Source organism: Python bivittatus, unplaced genomic scaffold (genome assembly GCF_059951505.1).
Source record: "Python bivittatus isolate LINGU-HERP-01145 unplaced genomic scaffold, Pbiv_v1 ctg000970_np1212, whole genome shotgun sequence".
NCBI classification, from domain to species: Eukaryota; Metazoa; Chordata; class Lepidosauria; order Squamata; family Pythonidae; genus Python; species Python bivittatus.
In genome coordinates, this window is record NW_028277121.1 from 4078236 (window position 1) to 4097508 (window position 19273).

Consider the following 19273-nt stretch of genomic DNA (forward strand, 5'->3'; position numbering starts at 1 on the left):
TGGCTCATTCAGAATTTGAATTGTCAGAGTTTTGCTTTGCTTTAATTTTTACTATCTTTTGAATTAAATAGAGGGAAATATTTCAAAGGATCACTGTGGAGTATTTAAAGATCAGGCTAAAGGAAACAAACACCAACTATCACTGGTGACTTGGAGTAATAAAATTCTTCATTCTTTTTCAGCAGATTGCTGAAAAAAAGAATGCTAAAACAGTGGGACTATTTCTTAGGCTCTTTTATTCTTGCTGGGAAAAAATGTTTGTATGTGCCCCTGGATGAGAATGAAGCCACATAAAACCAAATGGGGCTTCTGTCTGCATAGCCTCGCCTTGGATGCTATGCACATTTTCCACTGGGATGTTATGTGTTCAACAACAGGAGGGAAACGCTTTACCCTGGTTTGTCAGTTTAACATGTGAACCCCTGCTATTCAGGGAATTGTAATTTTCCTCTCCAAGGGCAAATGCTTAATATCTATTTCGTTATCTTACACTACGTTTAGAGGCCATGTATGTCTTCTCAATCCAAACAGCTGCTGGCAAGAAATGATAGATGATGAATGAAAAATGAGGGAAACTTGGTCAGACATTAGTGAACCCTCAGGTACATGCAGTCAGTGTACTTAGTTTGTCTGTGTGCGTGTGTGTAATTAATGTTTTCATTCATATGAATGGATAGATTAGATGACAGACAGATGGACAGATAATTTGCAGTATGGTCTCATATGATGAGAACTTTGGCAGGCTGAAAAAATTGCTCTGGTTGCTCACAACATCTGCCTCTGCCTCTAGGACTGTCTTTGCTTATGGGTCAGCCAAAGGGTTGAACTGATTACTTACAGTAAACAAATCAGTAACACTTACTGGCATGCAGTTGGATTTAGGGACCACATCATCAATTCTTAGCTGCTTCAAGGATTTTCTTGGGCTTTTCTCGCCCCAGAGCTGGAGCAAGTCCTCTTCCTCCTCCTCCTCATTAAGATTAAGAAAAGGTACTCAGATAAAAGAAAACCAGACACAGCCAGACACACAGGTCAACAAGATAAAAGTTGGGAGTTAAAAATTGAAGATTAAAGAAATGAGTTAGAAAAAAAATGTGTTTAAAAATGTTGGAGTCAGAGATGAGAAGACTCAGAGCTGTGTCACACCGTTTTGAAAAACAACAACAAACAACAATAAAATAGGCTGTACCCTCACCGTACTGTAGTACTAATCAACTTTTACATTATCAATATTGTTGAGATGTTTGCTAAGCCAGAATTATATTCTTCCTCCTTGTCCACTGCTCCATCTCTATTCTCCTTTATGCTTCCAAGTAGGCCTCCGAAGATGCCTTAACTCTCTGTTTTACTTTACTGCCCTAGAGAACACCTTGAAATAAATTACTCCAAAACAAAAGTACTGGTTTCTCTAGGAAATGTTTTAAGACCCCAATTAGATGGGCAATTCATAGCAAACTCATTGAGTAGGTAAGATCCTTCAAAAACCTAGGTCACCATTTTCAGTCTTCTACCTGCTGGTCTACTCAAACAAGAGAGCTTCTAGTAAGAGCCCCAAAAGCATCCCTTGCAATTACTAAATTTGCAGATCAGTTTGGTAACAGTTATGTCCCAGCAGCTATTAAACCATTTAAAGCTAAAGTTCTGGGTTTGATGCTATATGAGGCTCAGTTCTGTATTTATAAGGAGTGCCTTAGTTTAGAATCAATCCAATCAAAATTCTTGAAAATCTTACCACGAGTTCCTTATTCAACTTCCAGTGCCCTAACACAAGAATTAGGCTGCGTTTCCCTTGGAGCCAGATTAAGACTGTGTCACCTTAGATTCTGGCTGAAGCAGGTCTGCTGGGAAACTTCCTTCGTTCATCGTGCCTTGCTGGGCAGGTTCTCTTCCAACCTAAGAAGGCAAATCAATGACAGTTTGGCATATTGCGGCCTTACCTTGTCAGCATTACCTGCTTTGGGACTTAGTAAAGCCTTGGCTGAACTAAAGCAGAGGATTTGGGATTTAGATATTGAAAGTGACAGAGCCAAAGTCTCCCGTCCCTTTTATAGCACAATTGCTCCTCCTTCCCAGCCTGTCCCTAGACATTTCTCTAACATCTTACATGCTCCACATAGGCCTGAACTGGGGTGCTACTTATTACTGAATTAATTCCAACAATGTTGGGGTTTACAACATTGCCGCCAGATATGAAAGAATGATCTGGCCAGCTCATTGCATTTTCAGCGATGTTTAGAAAATGATTTCCATTTTAGCGATCAGAACTGGTGGTATTCTCTAATCTGGAATGTTGTGCCTTTTTTCTAAAACACTGATGAGAGCCCCACAGCGGCATGTGGTCCCTCATTTATAGTCCTTGATACTTTCCTGGTCAGGATCCAAATTTTAAAATTCATTGGGTTTAAAATTGCAGGGAGAGAATTTAAGGTGCAAAATGGGTGCTTCAGCTTTGCAAAAATTTATAATTCTTTGAATAGAAGAGAATATGTGTAGCTCACGGTTGAACTGTGGAGTCCTTGGGGTTCTCTGAGCTTGGTTGTTTTCTTGCAGACGTTTCTATAATTCTTTCTCCAAAGCCTTGCTCTGTACATCTGCTGAAAGCAGTGTTGATAACAAGGAAAAGAGAAGTAAGGATAACAAAATACTGTTACTTGACTTTAATCTTTCAGACAAATGCAACTGAGAGACAATAAATAAATAAACAGTATGAAAGCAAGGTACTTTCAGAAGCTATCAAAACACCTGAACATTTTTATTAGTTTTTTTTAATATAGTGACTAATTTTCTGATAGGTGCTGTGTGCAGGTTACTTCAAAAATAAAGATTAAATTCTGCATTGTAAAGAGATAAATATTTTCTATTATGGAATTACTTTTGCAAAAATAATTCAGCCATGACCAGGTTCTGTGTCTATGAGATGGAGCTCATAAGGCATCTGCTGCAGCGGCAATGTTGAGAACTGTGGGTTTTTTTTGGAATGCTTGCTTTTCTTCCTTGCAGCTGTTTATTTTTCAGCATCACAAACAACACACAGAAATATGAGAAAGGCATGTACTACGTAAATGCAAAATCTAAACTACTGCTTTAAAAAAGTTATTCTTACACAGTTATACCTATCTTGTACTTACTGTAAGGTTAGGCGAGTAAGCATGGAACCTTTTTTAAATAGCTGCATGTGCTTTGATTTGGACAATGCCTGAATGTCCAGTGAAAATAAGAACAAAAGAAATCTTGGCTTTGCCTTTTCATGTCAAACTTTGCCTGCAGGCGGGGATGCTGGTGGGGCTCTCTCTTCCCACTGGACTCTGCCAGGCGTGACTGGGGGTGCTCTCAAGGTGGGAAGCGAAGGGCCCCGAAAGCAGCACTCCTCTGTTGCCGCCTGGACCCCTGGAATATGCTCCCCCCGAGATCTGGCTGCCCCCTCCCTCCTTTAGCCCCCTTCCAGAAAGCAAGGTGAAAACGCAGCTTTTCCCACCGCCTCACTTCCCGCTGTGTTGGCCGGAGGCGCCTTGTGGGGTTCACGGTTTGGTTTGTGAGCTGCCTCGAGATGTGTCATTGTGGTGGCATCAAAACACTAGAAACAAATACACACACACACACACACATATATACACACATACACACATACACACACACAGAGGATATACTTAGGGGTTGATGATATAGGCCACTCTCTCCCTCTCTTTTAAATAAACTGTATTAATTCACAACTTACTTTTTTTTCAGGAGGAACATTTTGTTTGCATTAGTAGACAGAATCAAATCACACTGAATGGGCTAAATGTTTGAATGTTGAATCAAAGGGAAGGGTAAAGAATCTGCCTGAGATCTTAGAATTTTTCAGTTTGCATTTATGGCTGATCATCTCTCTCTCTCTTTTCTCTCCCTCCCTACAGTCTACCACTGTGTCTGATGGAGGTAAGCTAAATACTTTGGGGGGACAACAGTGTATGAAAATAACTGATATTTTTTAGGTACTTTGACAATGAATGATACATTTAACACAATAGCACATTGCTTATTAGTTTATAGACTGTTGAGTCTGACATCTATCAAACTCATTTTAAATTTGAACCAGTTACTCATTTAAATTTTGATGTTATGGGAAGAGGGATGGGAGAGGGTGGTGTGATTCATGCAAAGGAGGGGGCTGAGTGTCCTGGGAGAGAGAGGGTAGGTTGCTTGGTAGGTGGCACCGTTGACTCTGGGGCAGGGGCAGGGGTTGGGGAGAATGTGGGGCATGGGGGGATCAGTGGCAGGCAGGAACATCACAGGATGGTGGGCTATGGGAGATATGGTGGGAATCAGGGAATTGGCTCCTCCTAGAGAATGTGGTTGTGTTGTTCAGTCATGTCCGACTCTTCGTGACCCCATGAACCACATCGCGCCAGGCCTTCCTGTCCTTCACTGCCTCCCTGAGTTTGCTCAGTTTCATGCTCATTGCTTCAGTGATGCTATCTAACCATCTCATCCTCTGCCGTCCTCTTCTCCTTTTGCCTTCAATCTTTCCCAGCATCAGGGTCTTTTCCAAAGACTCCTCTCTTCACATTAGGTGGCCAAAGTATCTGAGCTTGAGCTTCATTATCAATCCTTCCAATGAGCAATCAGGGTTGATTTCCTTTAGGATTAACTGGTTTGACCTCCTAAGAGAATGTGGACCCAATGTCTTGTGCCAGTCCCATGTTCTGGCCCCCATACTCACTCCCAGTGCCTGGTCATTGAGCCTTAGGTGGCCCTGGATTCTGGCTGTTGCTGCTGAATGCCAGGGTGGTGTCTAAGAAGACTCATCTCATCTGGGATCTGATCTTGGCTGAGAGGGCCAACCCAGCATGTATTACCAAGACCAGGCTAGGCACAGAAATGGGGGGAGGGTGCCCGTCTCTGAAATGCGCCCAGCCAGCTTTCAGCTTTGGCACCAGCCATGACTTGGGAGACTCTGGAGGTTGTTGAGAATGCTGCCCCACAGATAACTGGCCGTGGGACCAGTGGGGATTGCTGCTGCTGTACCAGCCTCCCTGCTCTATGGCAGCTTCCACCTCCACGCTGCTCGATGCTGTGTCTGAATTGGCAGTGGAGTGCCCCCGGCTTATGGTGCTGGGGAAATTCAACCGGCCTTCCGTGGGCACAGATTTGGAGGCAGCCCAGGAGTTCACGGCAGCCATGGGCCTGGGACAGTGGCAATGTGATCTGGACGTGGGGGACAGAGATCACTCCCTGTTAACCCCAGAGTTCCCCAGGGCAGGGAGGCTGGACCTATTTGGTCACCTCAACCCAGAGGCTTAATGGACTCAGGTGGGCTCCCATGCGTGAGCTGACTGAAGTTTTAGTCACCGCTTGGAAATAGGATGACAATGGCCTTAGAGCAGACCACACCTGTGCAAAGACCCCGGCGGCTCCCTGGTTTACAGAGGGCCTCCAGAGAAGTGGCAGAAAAGAAAGCTGGAGTGCTGCTGGAAGAAGTCAGAAGCCTTTGTTAGGGCACTGCTTGTGGCAATAAGAGCAGTGAAACCTGCTTATTTTTCTGTTCTTCTTCCATATTCCTAGTGTCAGCTGGTGGCCCTGTTCACAGGGACCTGATCCCTCCTGGGTCAGGAGGAGTTTGGGGAGTGTCTGCAGGGCCGCTGTGAGGACTATTCTCAGTACTTGTACATAGTAGGACTCCAGCTAGGTCCTATGGAGGTGACTGAGGCACAGTCTTATGATGTTATCTGGGATGAGTTTGAGCCTGTTAGTCCAAGGAAGTGGGCAGGGTTCTCAGTGCTGTGAGTGCTACTGCTTGTGTTTTAGATCGATGCCCCTCCTGGTTGGTTAAGACTTCCAGGTAGGAGGTGAATGAGTGGAACCACGTAGTGGTGAATGCTTCTTTCAGAGAGGGGGTGGTTCTGCTGGCTGCAAAAGGGTCAGAGGTCTACCTCAAGAAGCCATTTTTGGGTCCCGTGGATTTGGACAACTTTAATCCAGTCTCCAACCTTCCATTTTTAGAGAAGGTTGTTGAGAAGTGGCCAGCCTACAGCTCTTTCAGTGAGCCCTGGGAGATCATCTGTCAGCATAGTGGAAGAGCCAGTTGGGTGTTGTGGTGAAGGTGCTGGCCTAGAAACAGGAGACGGTGAGTTCTAGGCTTCCCTTGGGCAGGAAAGCCAGCTGGGTGACTCTGAGCCAGTCCCTCTCTCTCAGCCCAACCCACCTCACAGGGCTGTTGTTGTGGGGAAAAAAGGAGGCAGGAGAATTAGGTATGTTCACTACCTTGAGTTGACCAAATATTTTTTTAAAAGGGAGGAGGAGGAGGAGGAGGAGGAGGAGGAGGAGGAGGATGCAGTCTTCAGCACACTGACAATACTCAGTTGCGTATCTCTGCCCCAGACCAACCAAGTGATGCTGCCAAGGTCCTGCCCAGTGTCTGGAGGCTGGGGGAGGCTGGGTGGGGAAGAACAGGCTTTGGCTGAACCCTCCCAAGACAATGGCTCAGGAACTGGAGAGTTTCTGCCCTGTCAAGCAGAAGGTCCTGTCCTGTCCCATCCTGGGCCCGCCACACGCAACTGCTCAGGGAACACAGGCCAAAGCTTGGCTGGGTAAAGTAATACAGCAGTGGCAGGCAGGGCATGAACGCACACACTCCCCCCCCCCGCCAATGTCCCCAATCCCTTGGGAAACGTACAGTCCCAGTCCCAGCAGACAAAGCACCAGGGTGCAGGTCAGGTTCCAGGCACCGGGTTTCCCAAGACAAGAGTTCAGTACAATGGGCAAGGAAGCCGGCAAGGGGGGTGGTTGTCCCCAACGAAGGATTGCCTGCTAGAGCTCACCAGGTGCAGGAGCCACCTCCTCGCCTGGCCTCACCAGGAGCCTGCAGACCTCCTCTGTCAGCCCTTGGCTCAGGCTGGGAGGAGGCCCTGGGCCAGGGCCCTGCTCCTCTGCTGCTTCCAGCTGCTCCAGAGGCTCCTCCTCCTCCTCCTCAGCACCCCCCCTGAGTCAGAACTGGCCGTGACAGACCCTCTTTCTCACATAACGACGCTCATCCGTTGCCTTGGGAGGGGTTGGCACGAAACAGGAAAGAGCCCCAAAGGAAACCATCGCACTCTGAGGTGGAACTCAGAGCTTCCTTTTGGTGGAAGCCCTGAATTCTTGGTCTCTAGGAGAACAGCAGATCTGGATGAGGAGAGGAGGGCAGTGCCGGGCCCCCTCCCCTCCACGGCTCCCAGCACAGCCTATCCTGGTGGCCTCCCCACCCCAGCTCTTCGCCTCAAAACTGCAAAAATTGACTATTTTAAGATTGATGAACCTTATAAAAGGCCAGGCCTTTTATAATAGCATTTCTTTGGATCAGCTCTGTTCTGATGAAGCAGTTTTTAAAATTTTTGTAGAATTAAAACCAGACAGATCAGACAAAACTGTTGTAGGATGACCTCAGACAGCTTCTTGGCAGCTCATTCCTTCAGCTTGTCCTGACTCGGCATCTCTGTACGTTAAAGAATGTGAAATTGGCGTCCATCAACTGAGTATAAGGTTTGTACAAGAGAAAATGCTACACATTGTTCGGTTCTGATGGCCTTCTTTTACAGATGGAATTCAGGAGTGGGAACATTAACTCATTGGTCTGGACTTGTCTGGGGCTGAAATTGGTCTTATGCCTGGATGAACTTTATGAATCACTGCTGTATCCCCAGCATTTGGTAGAGCTATCAGAAATTGTTATCCTTTTGTGATAAGGTCCATTCTAAAACCCTGGAAGGAGAAGGATTGGCCTGATTTGCAGCAGTGGATCACTGATACTTTTGGGGGGGGTCAGCCTTTGAATTAGTTTTTTTTTTCTTTTAAACAATGGGGCAAAGAAGAGGACTTTCAGGCAACCTGATCAAACTTTTCAGAGGTCTGTTTATGATATAGTTTTCCAAGTTTTCCCTCTTTTTAATTAATTCACAACATTGTCAAAACCGTTTATCTACCAATTTTTTTTCCCTGTCAGGCATTGTTGGGCTTCGGGGTTCAGTGACCATGGCCTAAACAACAGATTACTGATGTTTCGCCAGGAACTGTGGCTGGCATCTTCAGAGGCAAGGTGTTCTGCTATGCCAACCTGGGTATAAAGACAGGAGCCCAGTCAGTCCCTGCTCAATTGCCTGTGGTCTGTCTAGCATGCTTCCTAAACCCTGAAGCCCAACACTGCCCAATAGACACTGGACGTGAAATCCTACACCAGTAGGTTTTTTTCTCTCTGTTTCTCAGTTAGAGAGAAAGATGCCCTCAGAAGCACCCCTTGAATGCTTCTGGGCCGTTTTCTTAGCAACAGAACAGAAGCAGGTTGGCATGGATGACTCTCGGCCCTGCTGTCTCGCCTGCAGCCCCGACTCTCCTTGGTTGTCTCCCTTGCAAGGGTGAACTGAGCCTGGCCCTGCTTTTCCCAGGCTAAACACCTGCTCTCATTTCTGTTCACTAGTCATAGATATTACAATGTAATATATAATTAATTAAATCTTGCCAGGGAAAAGGAATGCTTGATATTTTAAAACAGAAAATTTCAAAGTTGAGAGCCTTCCAGGACCTAGTTTTGGAATCCACTTTCCCTTATTTTCCAGATGATGGTTGACTTTTTAATTTAGTTTTTAAAGCTGGGCTTAAGACATTTTGTTTGACTCTGAGAAATAGGAGTGTTCCCCTGATTGGGGATCTGTGACTTCTGAACTGGCATTGATGACTAGCTTCCCTGGCTTTTATATTGCATATTGTTTAAGTTTACCGGTTGAATTTGTTAGTAAGTTTTTTTAGGGTCTAATTTATCTACTCTTTTTAGTGTAACTACTTGTTTGGAATCCCACTATTCCTTTAGAGGTAGAGCTCCTAGGTTTGTAATATGTCTATTTTGTAATCTTGTATATTTTAATTAATTGGATCTCTGTGGTAGTAAATGCATCCTTGAGGGAAGGTGTGGTTCCATTACTTCCTAAAGAGGCAGTGGTCTACCTTTCTTCAAGAAGCTTTTGCTACTTGTGCTGGACAATTTTGCCTGGTACTCCAACCTCCCCTTTCTAGGTAAGGTTGTTGAGGCTCTGGAAGAAGCAGATTATCTAGACTTCTTTCAGTTTAAGTTCAGCCAGGTCGTAGTATGGGGTTGGCATCAGTCGCGCTGGTCATTGACCAATGGCAGGCATGGGATGGGAGGAGTGCATCATCCTAGCCCTTCTTGACTTTTCAGTAGCTTATGATAGCATCAACCATGGTATCTTTCTGGACTGACTCCAGGGCTGGGAGTGGAAGATACAGTGCCACAATAGTTCCTCTCCTTTCTCTGGGATGGGTTCCAACAGCGTTGGTGATGGTGGAAGGGAAGCAGTCTACCCTAGGCCCCTGCAATGCCTAGCCTTTCTCCACTTCTGCTTAACATCTGTATGAAGCCTCTGGGAGAAATCATATGTTGCCATGGGATGTAGCATCATTGGTGTGCTAATGATGCTCAGTTGCACATCTCTGCCCCAGACCAACCAAGTGATGCTGTCAGGGTGCTGTCTCAGTGCTTGGAGGCTGTGGGCATCTGGATAGGGAGGAAGAGGCTTCAGCTCAATCCCAGCAAGTGGCTGTGGCTTTTGGGCTGCTCAGATCCCAGAACTGGAGATCTGTACTCCCCCACTCAGAACCAGCACACAGTTTGAGAGTTCCTCTTGGACTCATAGCTCCTGCTTCAGGCAGCAGCTGGCACCTATGGTCAAAGGGCCTTTGTACAATTTAAGCAGGTACACCAATTGTAATGGTATGTAAGAAAGACCTTGAGAGATGGGGCGAAAAGATGCTGCCTAGGGAACGGTCAGATAAGAGAGGGCATAGCCCGCAGCTGCATAATGGATGGAGCAAGAAGCTCAGAAGAGACCCTCCCTCACTTCTCAGGCTATAAAGGGGACAGCAAGAGATTTGTACTTTCAGACTTGCAAGATTCTGTGAATATAGCCTTACAATAAAGTACAATTAGTTCATAAGTTCGTGTTTCCTGTCTGGTCTACCTAGGAAGGCTGACACCAGTTGTGCCTGTTCCTGGACTGGGAAGCTCTGCTTGGGGTCACTCATGGCTTAGTCACCTCCCAGTTAGATTACTGCAACATGCTGTACATGAGGCTGCCCTTGAAGACTATTTGGCAATTGATCTGGAATGCAGCGGTACTGGTAGTTATGGGTGTACCACTGTACATCCATATAACACCGCTATTTCATGAGCTGTACTGTACTTCATAAGTTCCTAAATGTGACAAAATCAACAAAATACAAGCACGAGAAGGATTGAAAAGGCAACTCTCAAAAGTGTTTCCTGTCTCCATCCCAAGGTCTTTGTCTGACCGTAGTGATGCATAGTCAGTATCTAATTCTGCAGATCATTGTTGTGAGGTGCTCTTTGTGAGGCTGGACCTTAGGGACAAGCTAGGAACATTGTGGCTGTATCAGTATCCCTATCTGAGATTCTTGATTTCGGTGCAAAATTGGTGTTTGAATCCCTGGAGGATTTCAGTTTGCCTTCCTTCACTAGGGGCAGGGACACAGCTGGTGTGTTGTTAATGCCACTATGACAACCGTGGGCTTGTCTAGGAAGTCATGGGCCTGACTCACATTAGATCTGGGTTTTCTCTTAGAGCACCTGAGATGTGTTCTGAGGATGGGGGACATTTCCATTAGTACCGAGTCACGGTCAGATTGTCCTCCCATCCAGTAAAATCTAGCTGAGAGGGGTTGCTGAGAGATTGTCGTCTGCAGGGATCCCATGCTCCAGCCTTCTCCCCTCTGGAACAACCTGCTCAAACCACTTCCTCCCTACTGTACTTCCAAAAACAAGTGAAAACGTGGCCCTCCAGGGAGGCTTTGGGGGATGGTGCAGTGCTTTGCTGCCCAGATGGTGAGACATCGGCCTTAATTTTAGCTTGCTCATGGCAAGCTGCTTGGAGTCTTTGGAAATGGAGCCACATAGAAGCCAAAGTCAAAGTAATGAATGATTGCCAGCTGAAGGAATGAGGCTCCTGAACTGGCTATCAAATCTGGTCGGTATTTTAATGATTTAAAATGCCCCAAATGGCACAACAATCCCCAGAGGTACTATTTTAAAGTTTTAAACCTGACACACACACCCCTAATTTTCTATAGGGAAGCGGTTTTGACTGTGCAGGGGGGATGGGGGGCAGAAAGCTGTTGCCCAGAATTTTCTGGTGTGTGGAGCACAGGAAGTGTTGCTTTTGGACTTGCATTTCAGTTGTGGCTGCTTGAGTACCCTGCTGTCCTTGCATTTCAGCGTAGTGTGAATAATTAATGTTCTTTCAGCAACAGCAGTTAAAGGCTTTTTCTTTCAATTATTGATGTCACATTTGCTAAGCTTTGTGTCAAGTGTATCAAGAGCTTCGCTTAAGGCTGTGAGAGGAAAATGCCATTTGGAGAAAATGCAGTAAAATAGAGGAAAGTAGCAGGGAAGAACCATGCTTGCTGCTGCTGCTGCTCACCGAGGGCCAGCCGGGCCTCCTCGGGGGGTTGGCCCCTCCGCTGGGCATGGCTGCTGAAGGATGGCCTTCAATGTACGGCTTGAGGTCTCTGGTGAAGTGGCACCACCACAGTGGCTCATACCAGCTTTATCCAGGTAATGTCTTCTTACCTGCCAATTCTCTTCCTGTTGGTTTGTAAAAATGGTGGAGAGGTTTCCTCCACTTTACAATGTTATAAAGCTTGTTACATAGACTGTATTGACAGGGAGCCTACTGGCCAAATGCTCATGTTCCCCTTGCCCTCCGTGTGAGGTCCCGCGGAGACCTAATGCCCTCTTCTTCCTACAGGCTGTGTGGCTGGACTCTGGATGCGCCTCTCCCCTCCCTCGGCAAATTACGTGGCAAATTGCATCATGCGGTTCTGGCAGGGAGAAGGCAGGGTTTATGGAGGCTGCCCAGAGCCTCGGTTCTGCCAGGCCTGCCTGCGGGCATCACAGCTACTCTGTGGGTCCTGCCGGGCTGCTCTGTCGCCAAGGGGCGGCTTGGAAGAAGCTCCCTCTGTTGCATGTGGTACCCGGAGGAAAGGAAGGAGAAATCCTGTTGCAAAAATGTAGTGCTGATGGCGGCTTCGCTGTGCTGGAGTAATATCTGAGACACGTCATTCTGAGAATCACAGCGGACAGGGTCTTAGAGGTCATCAAGTCCAACTTTCTGTTCAGAGCAGGATCCACTAGAGGACTTAAATGCTGCTTAAGTTGCTAGTGGATTGGGGGGGGGGCAGTTTGCAGGTTAAATTTATCAGCGCTTTGGGTTCATCCAGAGAAGCAAACTCTGAATGGAACCACAATATTTATTTACATTACATGTATATCCCAGCACAGTCCAAGAACCCTCAGCAGTTTACATGATAAATAATATCGTAAAATATTAAAACACCCATGGTATTATTAAAAAGCTAATAAAATAACAATCCTAAAACCCCAAACCAAAGACACAATAGACCCAAGTAAATCGCATTTTTTAAAATAAAAGGAAACACATTCAGTTGCAAACGTCTCCAAAATACTTCCTGACAACTAACAAGGAGGGTTCCAGCCTGGTCTTTGCAGGACACTCTCCCAAGCACCGGCACTCCCATGGAGGAGCAGCACTTTCTGGCTTTGGCTCCCTTTGGGGTGATGAGGAGTTTCTCCCAAGATGATCTAGCAGGTTTGGCTGATCCCAGTTGGGCGTCCTGCAGGTCCCCCCGCCGCCCAGCTATTTGTAGATCCAAACCAGGCAGACCAATTATTCTCCCTATAATCTGCAAAGGTGTATCCTTATTGGAACTGATAAATCAACAGCATTACTTCTCTATAAGCAAAAATATGTGCTGCCCCCATCCTGTCGATGATACTGTCGATGACAGTAATGATCAGAGGAATCAGAAAAAGATGCAGCTATAATTTCCATACATATCAATGGGAGAGCAAAAACATTCCTTTTTCTGGGCAGGAATAATTCCAGGATTTATTTAGAAAAACAAAGTCAGTACAGAGCAGCTTTTAATTTTACCTGATGCTGATATATTTGTATTTTAAAACTATTCACTAGCTGATTTTGTCCACTTAAAGACTGAATTAATTAGTTTGGTTGAGAGGTCCCTTTGAGCAGAGGAATGTTTCTTAATGATGCTGAGGCAGAGCAGTTGCACCCCCAAATGGCCCTTCAATTTAATCAGGGTTTAGGTATACAGAAATCACTGCATCCATTAAAGAAATGCCATTCAGAGCCTTCGAAAGCCTAATAGGTGAGCTGCCCACGCAGAGCAGGTTCTTGTTGTCTTGATCAGACAGAATACAGTGGAACCTCGGGTTATGAACGCCTCTGCTAACGAACTTTTCAGGTTACGACCAGCTCCGGCCGCAAAAATTTACCTCGGTTTGCGAACTCCGCCTCGGGGTATGAACAGGATACGCGGCCATTCTCCCTCCCGTGACACGGTCCGCGGCCATTTTTCCGCCCCTGACATGTGGTCCGCGGCCATTTTCCGCCCCTGACACGTGGTCCGCAGCCATTTTCCGCCCTTGACACGTGGTCGTAGGGAGGGGGACTCTCCCTCCAAGCAATAGCCGCCTCCCTGTCCTCCACGCCAGAACGGATTAACGGTAATTACATTGAACCTTATGGGGAAATTTCCTTCGGGTTGCGACCAATTCGGGATGCGACCAGAGTCACGGAACGAATTAAATTCGTAACCTGAGGTTCCACTGTATAAGTCACGTTTATTCTGAGCACTGCCAATCTGAGTCCCGCCTTCTCGGCTGGGGAAGGGTCACGACTGGCAGCTTGATTAAGACCGGTAGCTTCTTCTGGTCCCCTCCTTTGGTCCAGGTCTTCCGGGGGCTGCTGAACGACACCTCCCAGCCCCCCGAGGAAGCCCGGACATCCTTCCCCCAGTCCCGCGGGGGGCTGATGAGAGCTCAGGTTAGTCCTCTTGCTGTGAAGCTCTTCAACTGAAGCAGTCCCGTGATGAGGTCCCCCCCCCCCGGCTGCTTATGTATGCTCAAAGCACGGCCTGGCCTTTGGGTTCCCCACCAGACAGACATTTCCTTTTCCAAGTATCCGTGGCAAGCCTTCCCTTACCCCTGGCTCCTCCGTACCACCGTCTGGCCTCTTTTGCTGGGAGAAGAGCATCTGTTTGGATTTCCTGATAAAGACGCCTAATTGAAGGGATGGGGAAAGGTGGATTCGGCTTGCTTCAGGGATGCGATGGCTACAAGATGTACAGTTTTAAAAAGAAATTGATATACGTCAATTAATACAATTTTACTGCAATATACAAGAATTAATACAGTAAAATGGTGAGTAAGTAGGATTTTACCCCTCAAAATTACAGGCTGGGAACCCCTTCAGGAGGCTTTTCCTGCTGGTTCATATATTTGCGGAACTTCCTACCAGGACAGATGGAGTGTGGAGCTGTGTGTGATCTAGGATTCCCCCCTGAGGACCACCACATCTTGCTCCTAGTGGCAGCCAAAGGAGCTTTATTGGGAAGAGTCTGTTGGTGCTGAGGATTCGGGAGGGGACAGGTGACCTGCAATTTCAATTTACTGAAAATCGCTTTGAGGAGGCCTGGCTGATTCTGTTGCTTTCACCCACAGTAGTGTTTTCACTCTTCAATTTAGTGATCATTTAGAAAATGCTTCCTTAAGGGTCCCTGAGTGTTATGGTATTTGCCAATTGCCCTTTGGTAATTAAAAAAACATTCATATTTTCTTGAATTGGTAAATACTTAAATGGTTAGCCACCTTGAGTGCCATATTGTTAGAAAGGTGGGATATAAATTGAAATAACAACAACAATAACAATACTCTTCCAAATGACATACAGTTTATAATGTCAGTAAAACTTTAATCGACCTTAAGTCTGATCTGATGAACTTGGAATGGAAATCTGCCAGATCGGAATATGTCCCCAGTAGAGGAGGAAGAGCTGAGCTGTTCCCTAGTCCAGTCCCACGTTAAGGGCTGTTTCAGGGTTTTCTGTCAGAAGCTGGTCCTGTAGGCAGCTAGTGATTCTTTCCCTCTAATTTGCAAAAACAGGCAGCATCTTTCTCACAATGTTTCTTTTTCAAACACCATTCTTTTTACAAGTATGCAGAACAGTTCTGGTGCCTGATGCTTTGTTTCTAAAATACGCAGTTTGTCTGTCTGTCTGTCAAGTCAAACAGTGCCAGGCCAGGCATTATATTCAAATTCCTGCCTAAGGGTACGTACTGGAGCAAATGGTGTCCTAACAGGGACCATTAACACTTACAAAGGGGTCAGACAAGGATGCATACTGGCCCCTATTTTGTTTAATTTATATATAAGTGACATCCCAAAGTTTTTATATTCAACAGACTCACATATGCCCAAAATTAAAAATAAACATGTAAATATACTGCTTTATACAGATGATATGGTATTGGTGTCACATACCCAAGTAGGAATGAGAAGGCTGCTACATAAGATTAGTACATACTGCACACTTAACTACCTGTCTATCAACAAATCTAAGACTAAGGTAGTTATCTTTGGGAAAAGGAGGATCAGGTATAATTGGACCCTGGACAGGGAACATATAGAACAGGTTAAGCCCCATCTATACCTAGGGCTTGTTTTTACTGAAACAGGTTCATGGCTCCCCCATTTCAGGAGAAGTTCCCTAAAAGCTACGGCCTGCTCCAGTGCCATAAGGCAGTTAATCAACCATAGCTACCCAGGATCGTTAACCCCAATTATAAAGGTTTATAACAGTAAAATCATCCCAATGCTTACCTATGGTGCAGAACTGTGGGGATGCTTAAATGTCCCTTTGCTTGAACAGATAGTCTTCATTTCTGAAATGTATTTTGGGGGTGGATAAGTCAACTCCAACTCGAGCTGTAAGAGCAGAGCTAGGCATACCCCCCATACAAAGCCATTCGGTAACAAAAGTATTTAATTACTGGCTGAAGATCCTATCTATGGACTCAGAAAGATTACCTAAGCTTTGTTTTGAAGAACAGATGCACAACAAGCCTTCTCATGCTTGGGTGGCCTGACTTATTAATACCATCTCCCAAGATGGATTTTCAATCCACTTCCCAGTTCAATCAGACTTGAAGGCCAAGAAAAGCTTTAAACAAAGGGTTTTGGACATGGCTGCCCAAGAGGATATAGCATTTCTTAAACACCTCAAGTCCTTGAAGTGGTTGGCCCAACACAAATCAGCTTTTCAACTAGAAAAGTAAACAACTCCTTTACCCCAATATCTTAGAAGAGCTTTTACTAGAGCTCATTTCGATCAATTAGACTCTATGGTAAGATATGGGAGATTTCAAGGAGTTCCATATGAAAAAAGGCTAGGTATTTGTGGCGCCTCAGCTGTTAAAGATACTGCACACATCTTATTTAGATGCAAATTATACTCAGTGGAAAGGACTGACCACTTAGATTTATACTTAAAAAATAAAAAATACTGGAGCAGCTAGCAGAAATTTTTCTACTTTTTACAGGGCAAGAACCTGCATATTACCAGTAAGACTGCACTTTTCATATCAAAGGCAATTACAAAGAGGACAGATTATTTAGACCAGATTGGTGTTGACTGTAGGGGTGACGGTTTGATATGAACTTGTATCACAGTTTCTTATTCTTATCTGTATGTTTACAATGGCTTTTTATTTTATTTCCTTTATACTTGGTATGGTCAATAGACTAAATCAATAATGTTGGTTGGTTGATTGATTGATTGATTGATTGATTGATTGATTGAACAGTGCCAGGCCTTCACTGGAATTTGTTAGCTGCTGCTGCTACAAAATATTTCTGTTTTTGCCTCATTTATATGTGTTGCCAGTGATATGTTTATTTCAGTTGGGCTTGGCACTTTCATTGATCAGTACAGGTTGTTGTGGTAATTTACGGGAATATTTATGTATTTATTTAGTGTATTAGTTAATTCTCACCCTTCTGGATGCAAACCTTAAAAGTTGACAATTACTGTACATCAAACTTTTCATCTGCGCCACAAACTCTGGACAGCCACTAGGAGGCAGGAAGGAGTGAGAGTTGTCTGTGTCTCTGCTACCATCTGGGGGCTGTCTGGAGAATAGCAAAGCTGGGCAAGCAGAACAGGGGATTTGAAGAAGAAAATTTGCTATAATCTTTGGGCTACAAAATTCCAGGAGATCACTAGATGGCAACAAAGACTGCAGGCATCCAGATTTTTGAAGGCTACCTGTAGATCTGGTTGCCCTGCCGAAAAGTAGCTTACAGATAAGTAATGCATTGCTGGGTTCTTTAGCAGTTCAAGTTCAAGGAGCAAGACAGCTGAGGAATTTGTAGAATGTCAGGCTGGGCGATTTGTCCCTCAGCTCTTCATCTAGTTTGATGTAGAGCCATTGATATGCACTGGTTGGGCACAATTGTTTAGCGAGCTCTGTATCCATCTAATGATAGCATAGTCTAGCCAACATTTCAATATCTCCTCTGCTAGGATCTCATGGGAGACTCTGTTAAATGCTTTGCTGAATACGAAGCACTCTATCAAAAAAAGAAATAAGGCTTGGTGTGGTGTGATTTATTCTTGATAAATCCATGTGGGTCCTTTTAAGCCATGCATTGTGCCTGGTACAGGTAGTCCTTGGATTACATCCATTTGTTGAGTGACCGTTCAACAGCACTGAACAAGGGGGACTTATGACTGGTCCTCAGAGTTCCAGCCATCGCAGCATCCCCTCAGTTATGTGATCTCCAGTGTTCCTTGACGACTTCCCACAAGCAAAGTCAGTAGAGAAGCTTGCAGGAAGTTGGAGGTTGCGGTCATGTGAAGTCCTCATTTAACGACCTGCACGGTCCTCATTTAATGATGGCAACCGGGACTGTCAGAACTGCCGTTGCTAAGCAATGCAGTCACGTGACATCACACTTTATGACCGTGTCACTTAGCAATGGCAATTCTGGTCCCAATAGCCATTGTGAGTCAAGGACTACCTGTACTGATGTCAAGCTGACTGGTCTGCAGTCACCCAGGCCCTCTTGTTTCCCCTTTATGAAGATAGGAACATCAGCTCTTTTCCCACCTCCTGTTCTTCAGTCCTCTGTACATCCATAATAGTTTCCTAAACTGACCCCTATTTTTGAATAATGTGCTGTTGAACTTCCAGTATCTTATTTTTGAGAAGTTCCCAGCCCTCCTGCACTCCATTTGATCTGAAGATTTCTCTCCAAGAGATCCTGCCTACTGCTTCTCTAGGCTTGTTGAAATTGGCTCTTCTGAAATCTGGCATGCATGTATGCATCTGCTCCAGTTTCTCTTTCTGTAATATCTTGAACCACAACATGACATGGTCACATTTTCCTAAAGTTACCACTGTATGTTCCCTGTGACCCAGGCTTTCCCTTTTGGTTGCCACCAGATCTAGTAGAGCTGATTCCTTTGTTTTTTAATTCAGCAATCTTGGAAAATGAAAGAGTAAGCAAGGCAACTGAGAAATTTGGGGGACCTTGCAGTCTTGGCCAAGTTGCTTTTCCAACAGTTCTCTATGTAGTTGATGTCTGCAGCATTGCTAAGTCTCTCACTCCTGAAAGTTCTGTAATCCGGACCAGGAAGTCATCTCCCTGTCTTGGTGGTCTATATCATTACACACAACATCGCAATAATATTTCTGTTGTTTCCTCTTCCCTGTATCCTTAACTCAAATGCTCAGATTGCTGGATCCCAGCGTGTGTGCCAACCCTTGATATATGATGCTCCTCCTCCTGCTCCCCTCTAGTCCAGCATATTCATTCTGAATGTGTTCCGCACTTCCAGCCTTGCATTTCACTCCTGAGAGTCATCCCATCAGGTTTCTATGAACCCATATTCTCCCTCCTGCCTTAAAGCTCTGACGTTTTCCTGTTTGTTCCCCCTACTCTTTGCCTTTGCACAGGGACAGTGGCATTTGGGGGTCACATAACCTAATCCCTCTGTTACCTCCTAAAAATTAAGGGCACTCTTTTGTTGGAGACACAACCACCCTTTGAGATAGATTGGGCTGAGAAGTCGATATTAGCCCAAGTCATCCAATGAGATTTGAACCTGGCCCTTCCATACACCATCTATACCATTCAGACAGCCGTACAATGTATTGAACATTTGTCCTTCGAAGCACTTTCCTTCCTGTGGGGAGCTTGGAACAAAGTATGATTTGCAGGCAGGTTGCCTGCTTCTCAGTGAGTTTGAAGATGGCCTTAGTTCAGTATCTGCTTGCTCTGCAGGAACCCCTTTTCAGTTCAGAGACCCCCTGAATCCGTATACAGTCTCTTGATTTGATCTGGCACTGA

General features: G+C 45.3%; 1 protein-coding gene across 6 annotated transcripts in view; it reads left to right on the plus strand.

Annotated features, from left to right (window-relative positions):
- The window catches only part of RGS12 (regulator of G protein signaling 12), a 98744-nt gene that overhangs the window by 25549 nt on the left and 53922 nt on the right, over window positions 1-19273 (plus strand). For 5 of the 6 annotated variants that reach the window (XM_088131227.1, XM_088131226.1, XM_088131228.1 and 2 more), the window contains one exon: window positions 3897-3918. In XM_088131227.1, the coding sequence (XP_087987353.1) occupies window positions 3897-3918 (22 nt within the window). Of the gene's footprint in view, window positions 1-487; window positions 603-3896; window positions 3919-19273 lie in introns of those variants that run through there. The other variant, XM_088131230.1, reaches the window with a different exon arrangement.